This window comes from Pipistrellus kuhlii, unplaced genomic scaffold (assembly GCF_014108245.1).
Source record: "Pipistrellus kuhlii isolate mPipKuh1 unplaced genomic scaffold, mPipKuh1.p scaffold_m20_p_18, whole genome shotgun sequence".
In the NCBI taxonomy this organism is placed as follows: Eukaryota; Metazoa; Chordata; class Mammalia; order Chiroptera; family Vespertilionidae; genus Pipistrellus; species Pipistrellus kuhlii.
The window spans coordinates 20,331,257-20,352,167 of record NW_023425493.1 but is presented as its reverse complement, the minus strand read 5'-3'; the positions used below and the strand labels follow the sequence as shown (position 1 = coordinate 20,352,167).

At 40.3% G+C, this 20,911-nt stretch overlaps 1 protein-coding gene across 2 annotated transcripts in view; it reads left to right on the top strand.

Annotated features, from left to right (window-relative positions):
• The window catches only part of PAPPA2 (pappalysin 2), a 295,333-nt gene that overhangs the window by 205,669 nt on the left and 68,753 nt on the right, over window positions 1–20,911 (top strand). For both annotated transcript variants that reach the window (XM_045583190.1, XM_036442074.2), the window contains exons 13-14: window positions 5,518–5,653; window positions 6,121–6,337. In XM_045583190.1, coding sequence (XP_045439146.1) covers window positions 5,518–5,653; window positions 6,121–6,337 — 353 coding nt within the window. The remainder of the gene's footprint in view (window positions 1–5,517; window positions 5,654–6,120; window positions 6,338–20,911) is intronic.

The following is a 20,911-nucleotide window of genomic DNA, read 5'->3' as shown; positions in this document are numbered from 1 at the left end:
ACAGACCACAGTATTCACTAAAGATTTGTTTTTGTCTGTTTCTGATACCCCTCATTCTCCCAAATTCTAACATGGATTCTCTACATACTTAGCCCTAATGTTTAAAATCACAAATGAGGAAAATTCTTAGGAAGAATTGAGCCAAAGAGTTGATTCTGATCTGAACCCTTTCACTTACTTGCCAAAGCATACATTTCAAATGTTTCTCTCTGGACAGTGAGAGTCACCATGGTGGTTCCCTCTTCACTTTACAGAATGACCTCACACTTCTGAAAAAAGAGTCACATAAACCCACGCTGTTTATAGCCTCACTTATACTCTGAAAGAACAACACAGAAAATCACCTGGGTTTTGACCAATTCCAAAGGAGACAGAGGTTTGGACACGGGAATGAAGTTAAATCAGGTTCAAAACCCTCGCATTTTGACTCACATCCTCCGGTATGGAGACCACCAAGGTAGCTCAGTCACAAGAGGCTAGTTGTCTCACACCTTTCTTTTATCTGTTAAATTTAGACTTCAGCTAACTTCCATAAAATTTTGAGAGTTAATCTCTCTCTTGTCAAATTTCTGAAATCTGCACAGATTGCAGTGTTATTAGGGCATCCATATAAAATTTCCAATATTTGATAATTATTCATCTACAAAAAGGCATATAGGTCAACCAATAGTGCAAGCATTCTTAATTTCTTTTGACAACCTCCCTCCCAGTTGGGCTGCTAATGGCTTTTAAAGGGTTCTCTTAGCTCCCTGAAATTGTATGAAACTTTTAGGCCTATGTGTTTGTATGACTTCATTTTGGGAGGTAGAAGGGGCACAAATGTCAACACATGTCCTAAGGAATCTGTGATTTCCTGCGTACTCCAAATTAGCAACCATCGGGCAGTCAAAAGAATACAGAACAAAGTTGGAAACCTAAATTCCTGCCTCTCTAGCATTTAGCTAGAGGAAGTCACTTAAGCTATCAGAATCCTGCTTTTCCCACTTCTATAGTATAACCTTTGTATTCTGGGGATATTACAGAACAAAAATCTTAAATAGAAGTAAAAACCCAACAAGCTTGATGGAGGCTCCAGCACAGCATGGGATCACACTTGGCAAACTGTCAAGTGCGACACAACCATATTGAATGTCTGCCCATCTCATCCTACTCAAGGACCTCCTCCTCCTCTCTGGGGTCAGGAAGTGCCATAGATGAATGAAGATTGAAAGGCACAGGAAAAAAATAACCCTGTAACTAACCAAAAGCATCTTAAAACCTCGAAGAAGATTCTTTTCAAGTTTGTGGTATAGTTTGAGGGTCTACTCTCCAATGACCACCACAAAGGATGACCTGGAAGTTGAAATGCTTGGCTTGGGAGTATATTAAGTGTTTCTACCGAGCAGACACATTGAAGAGGGATTTCTTAAGCCCCAAAAGTTCTGTGCTAGGGAAACATTCTTTCAGCTTTTCCCTCATGAGTGGCCAGAAGTTAGATCTGGTGGTGAACAAGCAAGCTTTGGATGAAAAAAACAACAGGGTGTGGAACTGGTTTTCTACTTCTGTCCATAACTGTCCGTCCTTCCGTTCATTCATCCATCCACCCATCCATCCATCCAATTTATGTTTTCTCTGTTTCAAAGTATTTTGCAATGGATTCACTGAGCTAATTTCATTGGCAATCCCTCTATTTTGAGAACATTTCTCAGTCCCAGTAATCACTCATTTTTCTAAAAGATCTCACCTTTCTGATGTCCACCTAGTTTTTCTTCTTCATAAGAGCCATGTTCAAATTCATTTTATGTTGGCCATATATGACATGAATTTAGTCTCCTTGTTAAGACAAATTATAAAACCTTATAGATAAAGCCACAATTCTCTTGCCTTCTTAGCATCTTAGCTGTTTGTTTGTTTTTTTCCTTGGGTCATTCCAGATCCTCATTTCAGATCTGAGTAATCTCCCTGAAGGTGCATCTGAGGTACTTTGCCCTGAAGGGGGTGGGGCCAGCTGTTCAGACAATGCACTTTGTGTGGCGATTAGAGGGATGTCATACTTGTAATGCCAAAGGTGGCATGGTGGTAGAATTAGTAAAAGCTTCATTCGGCCAAATTTTTTGCTTCAGTCACTATTTTTCATATCTATGGACACAAAATTCATTATTTTATATGAAGTAAAAATAGTTTGGTCTATTTATTAAAACAGCTGTGACATGGCTATGGAAAGAGAACTTTAAAAATATTCTATGTTTGAATAAGGAATACACATTTAATATTCTAATTATACTGAAAATTCTAGAAGCTTATATGTAAAATACAAGTGTGATATATATTTCAGAGAGAAAGGGAGAGGGAGAGAGAGATAGAAACATCAATAATAAGAGAGTATCACTAATCAGCTGCCTCCTGCATGCCCACTACTGGAGATGGAGCCTGCAACCTGCACATGTGCCCCAACCTAGAATTGAACCATGACCTCCTGGTTCATAGGTCGATACTCTCAACCACTGAGGCACACAGGCCAGGCAAAAATACGTTTTTAATAACTGTATATTGAACTGAATTTCCTGAAAAGACTCATAAAAGAGTTATATATATAATGCATTTTTCATAAATTCCACTTATAAAATAGAGATACATTCCAAACCAAGAGCCTCAAATATTGCCAGTTTCTATGAAAGTAGAACCTAGAGCAGCAACTCACATTTCTATAATCTATACAGTTCAGAAAATCACAATTTTCTAGATACCAAAATGTATGGATGTATGTTTCGTTTAAAATTTTTATTTTTTATCCTTGTTTTTCTTCCTGAAGTATAAACAAAATAAAAATATTTTTTTGAAATAACAATTATTGAACATTGAGCCCTTACTAGATGATAAGCATTGTTCTACGTGTTTTCAGATATCATCTCATCCTCATAGTAGCCTCATGAGATTCGTAGTATGTCTGTTTCTCAAGTGTGGGGAAGAGGGACCTTAGGCTTAGAGGAGAGATGCTGGGTTGCTCATATTTACCCAAGAGTTAAGAGGGAGCTAAGAGTCAAACCCAGGGTTCTGCCTGGCCAGCCCTCTTCTCCAGAATGGTGAACATAGTTGATCCATTTTATCCCACTTAGATTGATTAAGCACATGTGTAGCAGATTCAAACTAACCTCTGATTTTGAGGATCCGAGGGCTGTATGAGAGAGTTTGTACTTTCCTTGCTCCTGTTATGGGGCCTATTTGGTGTTTAGATGAGAATAGAATTTAGTTCCCCCTTCTGTGTTGCTCTGAGAAGAAATACCCAAGAGTGGGCATCTTATATATCTTTATCAGATCCTTGTCTTTCTTTGCTATGTTTATCCCTGCCTTCCTCAGCCTCTGTCTCCTTTATAAGTCTCACCTATGGTTTCTCTGCTAGAGCCAGGGCCTGGAAATCCTGGCATAGGCACATTCCACAAATTGAGGCTCAGAGAGGGACATTGCCACTAGGAGCTGGCTCCAGGGTTCAAACTAACCGGTATTCAAAGATCCTTAGAGCCAGGAGACACGTTTCTGGAAGATGTAAAATGAGTTGGAGGTTTGGGGAACAGGCCCTTAGGACAGAGAAATCCACACCATCAGATCTACTCCTACTAATTAGTTCCATGTGGGTGGTGTCTGTGTGGAACCCCGACTGAAGGTGGGAAACTGGGCTTCCTGTTCCTTGTTGAAGCCCACCCCACTCTTCAAGTCTGAGGCTACTTGGGGTAAAGCCACCAGGTCCTTGTTTAGACTCTGGTCCTGGTTCAGGAAACAACCCAGAACTTTCTTCCAGCACTCGGTCTCTTTTGTGGTGTGTGAAAAGGAAGAGGTTGTGGGCCTTTCCGGCGACTTTGATGTCCTTTGCTGCTGGAGTTGAGGACTTTGCATGAGGTGAGGCTGTTGGTTACCTTACCGTGTGTTTCATGTCTAGTCCTCATCCAGCTAGGGACAAAGGACCTCATTGCAAGCCATAATCTATGGGTCTGGATATTTCTTAAGTTGTAAAGCAATATTTATTACTTCAAAGAGGGGAAATGAAAAAGGGGGGAAAGACACTGTAAAAAGAGAGTGTAGCTGGTCTTTCCCTCAAAGGAGAGGAAGAAGGGAGACTTGTGCGCCATCGACCACTGCAAATCATAAAATCCCCTAATTAAGCCAGCAGTGCAAATGAACACTCTAAGCATACCACCAAGATTTGGGAAAATTTAGTCTGCGGCCAAGGAAGAATTCTTGTGAAAATGGAAAACATGTTTTACTTTTGAGAGGAGGTCCCTACCATTCCTCTCTTTTACTCCAAGGAGTTTTCCTGGCTTCATCACCCTCAGAACCTGAAAAAAAAAAATAGAAATGTACACAGGTTTTAACAGTGTCACACACAGATAACATCAGGGAAGGTGGAAATTCCTTCTCAACAGAAATTAATATACAGATGACGTACTATAATATTGTACCACTGAAATCTATGTAATTTTATTATCCATTGTTAACACAATAAATTCAATAGTAAAAAAGAAGAAAAAGGAGAGTCAAATTGACTTGTGGTTTTCTAGTATCTCTCTACTTTATTTCCTATGTAAAAGAATATTTAATTGCCCTTCTATAGACTAAAATCATTCTGCAATCAGTAAACAAATATCTTGAATATGTATACAATACAAAGGGTAAATAAATAAAGTCCTATATGGAAAAATAAAATATCCCCTATAAAAATCAGGACAAAAAATAATAATGTTGAGCTATAGGAAATAAAACTAGAATTACCACTTTAAATGATTTCAGTGTAAAAAAAGCAGCTCTTTGGGTCATCCCTAATTCTATGCTGTTTTCTTTCATAATAAAGGATTTCCAGGGATAAGACTTCCATAGTTCACTCTGTAAGACTGTTTGATTATTAATCAGCCTAACCATGGAGGCATATTCTTTACAAATAACCTGGTTTTCCTGTGCCTCAGTGTTGGCTTATTTTTTAATCAAGGATAGGACATACATGCTTGGGGCACCAGGAGAACCACATAAGAATAAACAGTTTGGCAGCTTCTAATCTCACACACAAGACACTGAAATAACCTCTTCCCCATGTCATAGTTCAGATGCTAAGTGGGAGGTTCTGGTAAAAATGTTAGGGAAAAATGGAGAGGTGGGGAAGAATAATTACCTGGGCCGGTTCAGAGTAAAACATTAGCTCAGTGACCATCTTTGTCCACTGCTTTCACTGTGAAGACAAGGAGGTATTGGCTGACCCTGTGGTGCCTTATTGTGTCTTTTTAGTGATCTTTCTGAGGCATTTAAAGAAAGACTGGTTGAAGCAAAAAAGAAACAGTTGAGGCCAGAATTCCCAGAAAAAGATGGGAAGCTCAGTAGCTGAAAGTTATCCCCTTTCCATCTAATTTTATTTAACTTTTGCTGTGTCCTTGGACTTCTTTGTGTTCCTACTCCACATTCTTCTTATTTGTAAGGGAGAAGGGAGCTCTTACTTAATGTGTCTTGATAGCCCAATGGAGATAATGGCTCACACATGTCTGTGCTTATGCCTAGGTGTGTTTTAATAGACCAGGAGTGGCTACAACAATTTTTATTTTCTTGACGTCTGATGGCCTGGTATCTGGGAAACATCAGCGGCCCACAGTGACCATCCACCTGACTGATATCAGTGGAAACAACTACTCTCTTGGTGAGTCCGACAATAGAGTTTCTAGAGGACAGTCTTGTAAACCAGGAGTCAGCTCCTTATCTGTTCCTGATATTTTTTGGGACCTTGCACATGTTACACAGCTATTAAGAGGTTAAAATGAGTACTAGATATGCTATATCAGTGATTTTCAACCTTTTTCATCTCATGGCATGCGTGCGCGCGCACACACACACACACACACACACACACACACACACACAAAATGTTTTTTGCTGATATGACAAAAAAAAAAAGGTTTAATTTTGATTCATCCACACTGATGACTATTGTGTTGGATGTTGTCTTTTTTTTTTTTTTTTCATGACAATCTGAGGGACAAGAGGTCTGTGCCTCTGACTAAATAATTAGGTACTGCATGCTTTAAAAATTCTTGCAATACACCGGTTAAAAATTGCTGAGCTACCTGAATGGCTTAACATATGATTCATGTCCTTATGTCTCTCCAGGAATCTATGAACTGTCATGCCGACATAACCCACTGGTTGTCAATGTGACCCTTCACCCGAATGTCCTCTCCCACTTTACTGCCTCCATGCTGCTGAATTTCTCATCCCCATTCATCGGCATCTCAGCCGTGCTTCTCAGGACAGCTTCCCACCTGAATCCTTCACTTCCTAATGACTGTGTACCAGAGCATGAGGGGCAAAATTATCAGGGACAGAGGTACGAAGTCCTCTTTCTTTCTTTTCCATTTGGCTGTAATGAGATGTTATCAGTTCCATACATAGTATTGTGTATGCAGTGGGTGCTTAATCGCTAACTAGAAAAAGAGGCTAAGAACTGCTAAAAAGACATAAGTAAGCAAAGAACCATTGGTAGAAGGCCCATTTGGGTTTTATATTTTTTTATTTCTTTACTGAGCATAATATTTTATGTAACTATTTAACATCTTTATAAGGTCTTAAAATCTTTTTTATGTGTAAAACCAATGTCTTTAAATTAACCTTGTTATATAAACTGCCAAAAATTCGTGGCCATAAAACCCAGTGTTCCCCAAGCAATCTATGCTTTCTCACTTGCTCCCACCTGAACAGTATATATACCAAGGTTAACAGTTAGTTTCCAAGGTGTGTGTTATAATCAAGTAGAGTTACATATGGAAAGCAAGAATATTTTAGCTACATGTGTCTTTTTGTGGACATCTGTGATTGTCATCATATAGATAGACCTTTCTTAGACTTCAGCTGACAGTAGTGGAGGGACTCTAATTCGAAGTGTTGATGTGCCCAGGTTGGCCCTGATGGGGAGTACACCAAACACAGTAATCTTTGTTGTAGCTGGGCTGGACTCATTCTATAAATGGTCTGATTAGTTGGGGTGGGACACTAAGTAACAGGTTCAGTCCCTCAAGGAGTGTGGTCCCTTAGGCAGATGGGATCCTAGTCACAAAAGCTTGGTTTCCAGGCCATGCTTCATCACCAAAAAGAAAGTCTGATACTACCATATCCAACTTGGTATATAAGAAAACCAACCATAGTTATGGAATAAGAGTAGATGTCACTAATATAATATCTTAGTTATATCAAAATGTAGTAGCTTATTACAATTTGTGTGGGTGAGGAATCTCAATACACATCAGCTGAGTGCCTCTGGCTCAGAGTCTCTTATGAGGTTTCTATCCAGCTATTGGCCAAGGCTGCAGTAATCTCAAGGCTTGAGTAGATCTGAATAATTCACATCTGAGCTCACTCCTGTGGCTGTTGGCAGACCCCAGGAGATCGGCATCCAAGCTTACTCACCCAGGTGCTGACAGTGGGCATGCTCATGAAGGTGTTGCTCCTCTCCTTGCTGTGTGGGCTCCTCCATAAGCTGCCTGAGTGTCCTTATGACATGGAAAATAATGATCCAAGTGACAAAGAGAGCAAGAGCATCTGAGTACTACATGCAACTATCCAGAAGTATGCCACAGTCTTTTTATAATATCACTAGAGGCCAGGTGCATGAAATTCATGCACAGGTAGGTTCCCTAGGCCTGGCTGGCGATCAGGGCTGATGTGTGGGGTGACCGGTGGGGTGATTGGGGGGTCCCCGCTGGCTCCTGCATTGGCCAGCTTGGTGCCACCCACTTGTTGGCCCTGCTGCCAGTTTCCTCCTTCTGTGTGATGGGGGGTTGGAGTGGAGGAGGGCCCCCCCTGGCACCCACCTTGGCTGGCCTGGGGCCTGCAGGCTGGGGACACCTCCTGCATTGAGCGTCTATCCCCTGGTGATTAGTGTGTATCATAGTGACCGGTCGTCCCACCAGTTGTTCCTCTATTCAGTCGATTTGCATATTAGACTTTTATTATATAAGATGTTGGAAGTGAATACCTTTATGTCTGATATTATCTATTCCTTAATTATGTGTCAATAAGTCCAGCTCATGCTCAAGGGGAGGGATTTACATCAGGGCATGGATTATTAGGGGCACCTTAGAGGCTGTCTCTCCCATGCAGTAAAAGTAGTTTACATTTGTTAAGTGCAAACTCTGTGCCAGGTATTATTGCAAGTGCTGGGGAGGGAGAAACAGTAAGCCAGTGTAACGCACACTGGAACATTAGCGAGTTTATCTGCAACTCCTGTCTTCTTAATACACAAACATCACATATTAACACAAGAATGTAGACTATTAAAATAACATAGTTTACTAGAATTATTGCCTCTTATGTGTTTTCAAATTATTTCTCCATTGGCCCTACCTCTGGCCTCAAGCCATACAGGATTTTTTCAGGTCCCTGAAACATGTGTTCTTGATGAGCTTCATGTCTTTGCACATAGTGTTCCTACTTTCTTGAATGCCTTCCAGTCTCTCTCTACTTCAACACATGCTTCACCATCAGGATTCACCTTCTTTGGTGAAGTTTTGGCAGACTCCCTCCCTGCCCCCAGAGGGTCTCGGACACAATCCACACACAACAAAAGCAGCTATCACACTGGGTGGTAACTATTTATTTACTTGCTGTTTGTTCCCATTAACAAACAGCAAGTAAATAAATAGCAGCCTGCAGTGGGGTTTCTGCTCAATATCTCTTGGTACCTAGCAGAAGGCCTGGCACATAGTAGGGATCAGAAATTGTGTTGAGTGACAGTTCAGACTTTATCTCTCAATACTCCATGGAAGAGAACTGAACAAGCAAGCCAGAAAAATAGAAGTCATAGCCTCTATAGACCACTCTTGAAGTTATGACGTTTTGATAAAGAAGGTGATTAACTTAGATTATTGCTGCATTGCTGCTAGTTCTTCATTTCTTTTCACTTGGCACTGGGGAAAAGACAAGTTTTCTATGCATGCATGCAAACCAGCAGAAACAAGATATGACTCTCCAGTATGTGTAGAGTATATCTGGAATGCATAAGCAATTCTAAACCACATCTGACTGATAGGAACCGTGAAAATTGGCTTTTCCTTCTCTGCCAGCAAATCAGTGCAATATAGTACATTTTGATACTCAGAAAACTGAATAGATTCCATATATTTGCTTTCAGAACAGATTTAAAATCAGTACCCTCCATACTCTGAAAGATTAGAAGTCTTTCTGCATCTTTGTATTAATCACAATTGTAGATATAGATAGACCATAATATGAAACCCTCAAAAGCTGGGCACAGTAAGAGGGATTCCTGGCTTTCCCCTTCTTACCCTTTATGACTTGAATTCCATTAATACTAAAATGGGCAAGGGAGAGTTGACAGAGGCCTGGCAGTAGGAGACGTGTTAGCCATTTTGCTTTTAACCAGTAATGACCAATGGCCTGTCTGTCCTACCACATGCATCTTGAAACCAGCCTGACTGGCCCACAGAGCCTCATTGGAGGCCAGTAAACCCATGTCTGGCTCTCCAGTGACATTCACGATCCTTGGCTTGGACCCATTGACTTTGATCTTTCTCTTCATCTTGTTTCCCATTCTGCTCTGACGGCTACTCAGTTTATTACCCTTTCGGCTTAGTGTACTGACAATGAACCCTTTAAAGAAAACCAAGTTTAGTGCTCCAGGTTTTGGCCATCAGTGCTCAATAATATCTCAAGTCATTCTTAATTTATAGCTGTTTCCAGCTCTAACGATTTTAGAGAAAGGCCCTACATAATGTGCCACAACATCCCATGAGTTAGAGTATGAGGTAGACCCTCCAACCAATCCAGGACTGTGTTGATGACTTTGGAAAGTAGGAATCATGTTTTTGATCAATGCAGAGGGAGAATGTGTTCAAAATATAACCCACGCACTAATAGGTTAATTTGTCTTGGAGTGCATTTGCCTGCAGATAATTAGAACTCAGATTATCTACTTTGGAAATTCACAAGGTCAAGTCCAGAAGAATTCACTAACAGGAGAGAATTGCTGTTGGGCATGTGGTATCTGCTACGACAGAATTGTTCTTCCAGTCACATGAACCCAGTGGAAACATTGATTGTAATTTCTCTGACCCTAATTAATGATGTATCCATCAGATCCTGTGTTGACTTTTCTGAAAAACATTATCTCCTTTCCCAGGGTGTGGTCTCATGACAGTGGTTGAAGCTTCTGACTGTGCATCTTATTTCAGCATTTGCACTTTCCCTCCTATTGATTTTTCTTTTTAGCTGCCCAACAAATGTTTGGAAATGTACTGTAACCTTCCAAACAAGTGTGCTTCTTTCACTTTTTTTCTTGTATTTTAAGTATAATAGTACTGGCTTTTTATACTTTGATGTGAAATAATTAGGTGTCTAACTGCCCGTGACTGTTTCGTCTTTATTAGGATCAAACCTATTGCCAATCCTTTTGCCCCTTGAAATGCTTTTGTCTTTGTATTCTACTTTATCTAGGATTAAAATTTCCATCCCTGATTTCCTTTTGTTTGCATTTGTTTGATAAAAATTACTTTTATTTTTAACCTTTCTCTTTCTGGACTGACAGGGAGCCCAGGGCACATTGCTTCATCGCACTGTAGGATTTCACTGTATAAAAGTGCTCCAAGATCTTATTCTGAAAATTTATCTCATGATCTCAAGCCTCTGATATTCTTTAGGATTTGAGCATTTTTCTCTTTGGGACATTTATGTCTTAGGGTCCAATGGCATTTGCCAATTCTCCCTGCTCCCTCCTCTGATTCCACCCCACCAAATTTGCTATGTTCTCTGACCTGAAGTTTTGAAATAGTAAAGAAGGGGCAGTATTGATAAGGACTGATGGATGGAGAACAGATCTGTGACCTTTGAAGGTCAGTGTACAGTTTTCTGGTCTTTACCTGGAATGAAGAAAGAACTTCCTATTTCCCTCTCTTCTTTGAGTGTGGCCCCAGTCCTTAGTTGCTTTTTCTTCAGGAAAAAAAAAAAATCCATGCTTTGGCTTCCAATGATGTTTCTCAATTCAGCTTTCATACATTTTGAAATCAGGAAATCCTCAGTGATTCCAGTTGTCAGTCTTATATTTTGCTATTGATAAGTTTTCTTATTTATTTTTGTATTGTTGGTATGTAAGTGGCAAGCAGGGAGAAATGACTCAATAGTATTCATGTGAGATTAACTGAGAATGAGACGTGGAGTTTGTAGTATATTCTAACACCCCATTGTAGTACAGCCCCCCATCATTACCTTTACCATCCTCCCTTTACAAGATGTGCCAGGGATCTGTGAATGTGTTGCTTTTCGGCTCTCAATCTCTGTCTGGGTGCCCCCTTCTGAAATACCAGAACAGGAGTGACCCTTTGCCAGCTGGAATGATATTAAGTTTTGTCAGTAGAGGGTTCAGGAGAGATGGCAGGAGGACAATGCTTCTCTTCATGGTCTTGGTGTGCCATCTTCCACTTTGCTGCTGTAATGTGTTCAGCAGTGGTGTGCACAGCACCCACAGTCAAGGCCAGCAGCTGCCTGGTGTTTCCAGTCGGATCTTTGTCTGTAAGAGCTCATTAGTTATGATCCCACTGCACTTCAGGATTGCTAGCATCACATTTCCCACTGGCAAGGAGCTCAACATTGGCAGGACCAATTGGTCCCCAGATCCTGTCTTTGTGAATCTGTCTCCCAGTATCACTTCTGGTTCTATTCTGGATGGGTCCAGTCAGGGCAATGTAGCTATAATAGGGAAAGTTTAATATAAATAACCATTTACTAGTAACAAAGTTTAATATAAATAACTCATTACTAAAGGGTATGGAGAACTCTAATTCATAGAAGAGCAGCAGATAAAGGGAGCAACTATTACTTTTAGGGACAAGGGAAGAGTATCAAAGGAAGGAACAAATGTGAAAGAGGCTGTGGGAGGATCTCTATGGAGAGAGTGGGCAGTGGCACCCTGGGTGGCAGGGAAGTTCTCTAAAGTTTCACAGGCTGGGGCTGGTGAGAATTATATCCCCCAGTGAGGTGCTGCTGATTGGCTCATGAGGAAGCTGCTTGCTGGACATCTGCCTTTGGGGTACATGAAACTTTCTGGGGAGTCATTCACTGGCATACCTTTGAAACCTGCTGGAAAGCCAGCTCAGTGCTGGTGGGACTTGATGGGAAGGTAGGATGTCACTGAAACTTGTTATGAGGCGAGCACCAAGAAGTTAAGGACTGAAGCTCTGATGGACATCAAGTGCAGCAGAAGCAAGGAGAGGAAACCATATAGGAATCAAGAAGAGATGTCTTTTCTTCTGCAGTGTCTCTCCTTATGTCTCCTGGAAAACATGATGTGATATTAACTGGTGAAAAAGCAACATTTGCATGGCCCATCTCTGGGCAATGAAGGGTGGATTTGGAACTGAGAGGCAGTAAGTTGGTAACTGGTAGAAAAGGTCAAGAAACCCCTTTCTGTCTTTTCTGTTTCAGATAAGATTTTTTAAAAAGTTCCTAACATTAATTATAAAACCACTTTTCAATATAACGTGTAAGTAGATTGACCTCACTGGAAATGCACATTTTCTTTTATTTTTATTTTTATGTTTTGACCTTACTTGAAGTCCAAAGCAAACATAAAGTATGAATACCTCATTAGCTTATTCAGTATAAATACACATTCTGATTGAGATGGAAAACAAGTAATAGATACTCATAAATATAAAACTGAGTGGGTTCTGAGGTTTACCTTAAACTATAGCCTATCAAAGCCAAGTATTCTAACTTAAAATTGAGTGTGATATTAATCTTTTAAAGTTAATATCTACATGGAAATCTGAGTTCTTTTTTCTCTCATTCTTATTCTCATACTTTCTCACTCACTTTATATAGTCATGCTCTGATGCTTTTTTATCAATTATCCAATTGATTCATGCAATTAGTTCTAATACAATGAGTGTGTGTTTCTATGTGTGTATGTGCACATTGTATGTACATTGCTATATTTTACTTTAATAAAAAGGCTTCTGAAAAGTTTTAAGTAAATAGATTTGTAAAAGTATTCTATATGGTGTGTGTGTGTGTGTGTGTGTGTGTGTGTGTAGAAAGAGATAGACTATGCATCATTTAAAATGTTTACTAAGTGCCTAGAGTTGCCAGGAATAATTTTTCAGTTGAGCAAACTGAGATTTAAGTGCACAAATTCACCTTATTTGAGATTAGCACAACTAAGACTAGAATTCAAGTAATTTGTTTTAGTAAAGAAAGTTTTCATTATATGAATGGAAGACTGTTTCAGAAATATACTTATGTCTACTGCTGTCCAAGAAATACCACCACCCTCCCTCACACTGTATTTGGATTGGGGTAACAGGGCTTAACTGACCCTGGAATAAATAAAGAGCACCTCTAGTTAAGATGTGTTTATGTAAATGGCATATTTATTTTGAGGAAACCCTGAAACCATGAAATGTACATGTGGGCTCCAAGTAATGCAGGTACGCTAGTGATCTTTGATGAAGTAGGTGAAAAGGGTGGAATTGAAAACATTCTTGGGACTTTGGGGGAAGTTCAGGAAATGAATTTCTAGATTAGAGCAATTTTATGGGCAGAATCCAGGGGACTTAAGGTCATTATAAAAAGAGAATTTTTGACCCAGCTCCAATTGGGTCCTAGCTCAAAAAAAAAAAAAAAAGAATTTTGCTCCTCACGAGAGAAAATCAGAGAAAAAATATTTCACTCTCTTGGAGATTACAAGTGCAGGTAAGCCAGAAAGGAGACCTACAATTTTGAAAGCCTAGGTTATGTGTGTATTAGTTGTCTATTGCTACTACATATTTGTCAGCTTAAAACAACATACATTTATACTTGCAGTTCCTGAGATCAAGATTTTAGACCAGTCTTAATTGGATCTTGTGTAAGGTTATAGTGAGATGCCAGGCAGGACTAGGTTCTCATCTGAAGGCTTGAATGGGAAAGATCTCAGGATGTTTGGCACTTGGTTCTGAAAGGTTGAGGGCTTCAGTTTCCTGCTGGGGGTGGCACTGAGGATGTGCTCAGTTCCTTGTCAGTAGCCATCTCCCTTGGCCAGCTCTCACATGGCCTCATGTTTCCTCAAAGTCATCAAGAGAGAGGGTCTCTCAACAAGAATATCTTTCAGTCTAGGCAAAATAATCAGAAGTGACATTGTCCTATTGACATATTCAGGAGCTTAGAAGCCAGTCACAGGTCCTCCCCATACTCAAGTTGAGGAAATGAGATAGGTGTGGATTCTAGGAGGCAACAATCATGTTCAGAAATTATGTTAGCTTGGACTAGTTGAAAAGTTGTAAGCATCTGTGTGTCTCATAACCTGACAGAGGCACATATTATACTTATATAATTTTAACTCACCACACAGCCTGGGCCACAATGGGCCTGTGAAGAATTTGAATGAGGGACAAAAGCATGGGGGAATAGTAATTCTCAGAGTGAGTTCTTCTCATAGATTTCCCCCCGTTATTGGTTGGTCAGTCAGATACCAAGGAATGTCCTCTCAATTCTCCACTCTCTAGATATACCATCTTTGCTTTGTGAGTGATCCTTACCCATATTTTATTCCCAACTTCATTTCCCCTTTATTCCTAAGCCTGAGCCACATTCAGAGCTCTATTCCTTGTGGCTCAACTGGAATTACTATAGTATTCATTCATGTAACTTTAATTTAGTAATATCAGTTTGTTTCCTAGAAGATCATAAAATTATAAAACATAAAAATAAGAAATTGTTATTTTTTAAATGATCTGCATCATTTTTATTTCCATAATATTGGATAATTAAGAGTTAATTGTTTTAGCAATTTTAGTCTAGTGTGTAAAGGAGTGTGTATGTATGTTTCATTTTATGTAAGGCAGTCTTTTAGAAAAGTTAATGTCCTTTTTTATAATTAAAATTTAAAAATGATTTAACTTTTAAATGGTAGTGCCATTATAAAGGTTTTAAAATTTTTTCTTTATTGATTAAGGTATTACATATGTGTCCTTATCCCCCTATTGCCCCCCCCCCCCCGACTCATGCCCTTACCCTCCTGTTGTCTGTGTCCATTGGTTATGCTTATATGCATGCATTCAAGTTCTTTGGTTGATCTCTTCCCATTACCCCCACCCTCCCCTATCTTCCTTCTGAGGTTTCATGGTCTGATAGATACTTCTCGGTCTCTGGATCTGTTTTTGTTCATCAGTTTATGTTATGTATATATGCACCCCTATGTTCACAGTGGCACAATTCACCATAGCTAAGATTTGGAAATAGCCGAAGTGCCCATCAGCAGATGAGTGGATTAAAAAACTGTGGTACATCTACACAATGGAATACTACGCTGCAGTAAAATAGAAAGAATTCTTACTATTTGCAACAGCATGGATGGAACTGGAGAGCATTATGCTATGTGAAATAAGCCAGTTAAAGAAAGATAAATATCGCTGAAACTGGTTTGGCTCAGTGGTAGAACATTGATCTGCGGACTGAAAGGTCCCAGGTTCAATTCCGGTCAGGGGCATGTACTTTGGTTGCAGGCACATCCCCGGTAGGGGGTGTGCAAGAGGCAGCTGGTCGATGATTCTCTCATTGACTTTCTGACTATCTCTCTCCCTTCCTCTCTGTAAAAAATCAACAAAATATATTAAAAAAAAGAAAAAGAAAAAGAAATATCACATGATCCCACTCATTTATGAAATATAATGAACAACATAAACTGATGAATAAAAAGCCATTTTTAAAGTAAAAAATAAATGTTTTTGAAAAGAGTAGTATCATCCCCTGATTTTCTCCTCTCCTCTTTCTTTCCCTATATAAATCTTTATTTTCCTACTCACTTAAAGCAACCTAAGCATGGACACACACACTCTGTGCCTCCCCAAGCAGGCCTATTATCCACCAGGCCATCCGTCCCACCCACCAGGAAAATCAAAATCTTTAGTGGATTCTCCTCCTTCCCCCATAATTAATGGATAAATTATTCTGGGAAAAGGAAGTTGGGCTAGGACAGTGGTCATCAAACTCAGTCAATAGAGCCAAATATCAATAGTACAACAATTGAAATTTCTTTGGAGAGCCAAATTTTTTAAACTTCTTCTAATGCCACTTCTTCAAAGTAGACTCACCCAGGCCATGGTATTTTGTGGAAGAGCCACACTCAAGGGGCCAAAGAGCCACATGTGGCTCACAAGCCACAGTTTGCTGACACTGGGCTAGGAACCTAGGGAACAATTGTCTCTGAGTCAAGAAGAAGGTAACAAACACGCTGTGCTCTTGTATGATTCTGTTTTAAAGGCAATAATTTTTAAACAAATTTACCTTATGCATTAAAAACCCTTACTATTAGGCTATCATTGTGTACATCATCATCATAATAATACTGGATTTCAGCTTCTAACGCTTGTATATGTAACAAAAATGCATATACACATTATTAACATACCTGCTATGTTGTGATTTTTTGTTTGTTTGTTTTTTGTGTTTTTTTTTTTTTTTTGCTGGTGCAGAGAAGACGATCTGTAATTTAAAAACTGAATAATCAAAGCATAATATAGATCTTGTTTGGTTTGGATGCTCAGGGACCACCTGTAAATTTCCACGCATGTACGTTAGTATAGGCACTGTTCTTCAAGTTCTGTTTCCTGAAGCAGGGACTGCAAAAAATAAATAATACTTAGGAAAGCAACAACAGTTAGCGATCACCAAGAACTCAATAATTTTCCATTGGCAATGTATGAACTAGAGTAAGCAGGATTAATGTCGGCTGAGGCTGACTTACCCCACCTGCCTTGCCTCTTCAGAGCCCTCTTACATGGAACCCTTGTGTTGTGCCACAAAAGATGTCTTTAGCCTGAGAAACATCTTCTTGAAAAGGTGGATCTTCTGACTGAGAAGACAGAGCCTCTCTATCCCTAAGTCAAGTACAGAGGATTTCTGGGTCACCTTCCATTGTACATGGAGAAACCACAGGAGTTTGCTGCTGGGAAAGGCACTATAAATTTTGGTTGGGGATGGAGGGATGTGGTAGAAAGGAAAGCAACTTTCCCATAGAACTTTGTTTCTGTGACTTTAGGAATTCCATAGAATTTGGGAGAGGAAGTATTCTTTTGTAGACCTGGACTCAGGTATGAAAATGTCCCTTCTTGTTTATGCTGTAATTCAGGGGTAGGCCTGGGGCTGGATTGTAAGGCCTCTGAGTCGCAGTCCAAAGGCCTATGGCCAGAAAACAGCTCAGTGCCTTGGCATTCCGTCCCTGCTATAATCAGTGTGTGAGCCTGGTCTTGGTAACAGGATCATTCCATCTCTATTATCTGTCATTTTGCTTTATGCTTCATTATTCCTTATAACCCTCATTGCTGCTGCTTTACCAGTTCCTATTGTGCTTCAATTATTGGGAGCTCAGAGTTGAAATGCCAGCAATTTCCCTTCCTCCTTTGCCTGGATCAGGCTGCTATGCCCTGCCAGTCTTTTCCTCCCCAACTTGTCCTATGTAGAACATTCAGATTACCCCTCTCTTGATAGCTTCACAAAGTGAAGGGCTCCTTCCTTCCTTTTGCTAGGGACACATGTTAAAACATTTGCTCATTCCCTAGTTCTTCAACTTTTTTTTTTAGGAAAGGATTTCCTTTTAATGCTTTGGGATGGTGGGAAGTGTTCTCTCTTGCTCTGCTGGGAAAGCCACTGTAGAAATGAAATATGTATTGCATTTCTACTCATTTGATTATCTTCTTCCCCAAAGTAGTTTAGCAAATTAACATTGAATCTGTTTTTGTTTCTTAAGCAAGGAAAGAATTATAGCTGCTCAGTTGTTCTCTGGGTTTCTTGCCCAACTTCCTTTTCCCAGAATGACTTGTCCGTATGAGGGAGAAGGAGGAGAATTCACTGCAGAGGATTCAGTGTCCTCCTCCATGATAGATGGCCTGGTGGTTGATGGTCTGCTTGGGGAGGCACAGTGAGTGAGCTGTTTGAGTCTTTTTAACTATTTGTTCTCATGGGGTTATAGAGGAACAACAACAACAACAATAACAACAACAACAACAAAAGGTCATGGACACGATCTCATTTAGGCAATTATTGGACTATGAATAGATTATTATAGAAACTAGTGACCCAGTGCACAAAATTTGTGCACATTAAAAGGGAATTAAAGGAAATATTTTAATATTGCTATTTGCCCTATCTCTATAATAGAAGTGTCAGAGATTAAAGAAAATTAATAAAATGTATATGAAAATCTCCCTCCTTTCAGTCTGGGGTGTGCCATGGGATCCAGAGTCAAGTCCCTGTCCATTCACTCGCACCTTGAAATTGCGTGGGACCCAGACCTGGTCAGCCCCAACCCCATCGGCAGGGAATGCAGCCTCAGGTCTCCTTCAAGCCCCTCTTCCCCCCACCTCCCAGCACAAGAGCCCGAGGGCGCAATGACCATTTGCATATTAGCTCTTTATTATATAGGATAGCCTTTATTAAAGTGTTATCTGAGATGGCTCCTAGTGGATATATTCTAAGAACCAGTTGAGTGACAGCTTTTGAGTGAAACAGGCATAGACAGTTTTGGGAAACTTGGGGTTGGTGTCTCCCTCTAAGGAATTGGTTGGCTTCAATACAATGACTTTGAAACAGTGACTTTCCAATGCCTTATCTCAGTTTCAGAAATTAGGAGGGTTTTTTTTTTTTCTCCTTCAAGTCTGGACCATCTATGCAGGCCTTTTTAAAATTGCAAATAACTTTTTTGATAGAAATTGAAATGTTCTAAGTCATTATCAACCTATTTATACCAGGAATATTCTCTTGTACACCTTGACAATTCTAAAACAAACCAGGACCCTGCTGGAATGCAACCTAGTGTAGGCATTGGGCAGTTTAGGGGAGCAGAAGCAGAGAAAGTGATGCTGGACAGAAATGAGTTTAAAATGCCATCTGCTTTCCAGTTTTGCTCAGATCTAGCCTGTCCTTGTGGCCTCTCTTCCTGGCAGCTGGTGGAGAGAGCACAGAAGACAAAAACAAAAAAACATTTCTAGGGTTCTGTCATTTTGCCAGCCTGCCAACGAGACAGACACTGTTGACAGGTTTGACCATAAGTTCTGTTTGGAACGGCTTGGGCTGTGTCTGGTTCTGTGTAGCCATAACCATGGAGGCGGAGGAAGTGTGGTGATGGGGTGGCAGCAAGCCCAGTACCCAGACCCTGCCTTTTGCTTTTGGCTACACCATCTAGTTTCACCATATGCTTTTAGGATTGTCCTTTCCCTTCCCCGTGCCTTCATTTCTCCATAAGAAAGTGAGCCATTGATGTTGCAAGGCTTGGAGTGCCAGGAAGAGTAAAAGGACAGAAGGGAGTAATCTTCCAAATCTGATGTCAGTTGAGGACTGACAAATTCTGGGATTACAAGATGATGGGAACAATGGGAAGCTTCTGTTGGGGAGTCCAGAAACTTTATGGGGAAAGGAAGCCAAGGAGGAGAGAGAGAGTCCCAAAGGGGCCCTGCATGTGTTTCAGATTCTACTTTTATAGGTAAATTTAGAGCTCTCTCAAGGTGCTGGCTTGCAAATCATCAAGCCCTCAACTTACATATAGTTGATGAGAAGCCAACTACTCCTTTCTGCCCCATAGGTACTGTTCTAGCAACAGCACAAATAGAAGCTCCTGCCCATTAACTTTATTCACAGGACTGCGTGTTCCCTCACTTAACTCCACCTTTCACAATTCCCTAGGCTTGACCGATGAATGTAGCTGGGGAAGTGTCACTACTGAATTAATAGTTTAATTTATATCAAGGGATGAATAACAGGTAGAGAGGAGTCCTCAATGCAGTCAGGTGGGGGCTGCAGTGATCACAGAAAAATGCCCATGTGGAAAGTGTTGCTGCCCTTGCAAACTGCAGGAAAAAAGTGTGTATATAAAGTCATTGTTATTGTTTCTGATAGGCGATTCTGCTTCCCTGGGGCATGCTAAGAAGCACATTCCCTGGGGGTTAGCCAGCAATTGTTTTGACTCTTCCTTTGATATTCCACATATTTTATAGTCTACATTAACATCATGGGTTCTGGAACTTGGTGACATGGGGCTTTTGAAAGAGAGTGCTTTTGGCTGGGTGATATAAATCTGTTTCTCTTTAGAAGGACAGGGGGCATTTGGATGGGACTGCTAGTGTTACAACCAAGCATGGTAAAAACTGGGCCCAGAATTAGAAGTGAGCAAAGCAAATTACCCAGTACTGGGGCCACAGGAGTCCAGTCCTGGACTTACAAACTGGTCACATTCTAGAAAGAGATGGACATTTCCCAATAGAGATATTCTGAGGGGCCAGCTTCAGGGTAGAGACTTCAGTAGAGGCAGGAGAAACCTCCACTTTCTTTAGGATATATAGGAATGAAAGAGAAGTCTTCTTTGTGCAATAATTCATCGTTTCTGTCATGAGGGAAGACTAAAAGCTCCTACTGAGAGTCTGCTCTCAGATGAGAATCTTCAAAGAACTTGAATTAATTTTCCCTTCCCAGTTGGTATGATCCTTGAGTGAGACCCTCAAAGTACCAGCATTGGTTCAGCCTAAGGAGGTTGATAGTCCCTGTCCTACAAAAAGACAGGGCCAGAGTAAGGAGGAGGCAGAATGTGGAGCCAGAGCAGAGGCCATCTCCTTTTGCATTGGTTTGGAGAAACAGCAAAGCTCTCTAAGGATGGATGCTATCATTATTATTTGGTTTTGCTGTTGGGGGTGAGAAGATTAATGAGGACTTTGTCTCTTCCAGTCCACTCCACATTCTGTTCACCCTCTACTGCCAAATCCAGAGCATACATTCCTTTTTAGCCCACACCCTTTTATTTCAATAGAATCAATAAAACACAGTGAAGAAATGGAGAGACATCTGATCCTCTTTTACTATTTAACCTTAAAAGAGCTGTTTCTACCAAAACTAATGGCATAGCTCTTTGGTCAATGATGGCACTTCT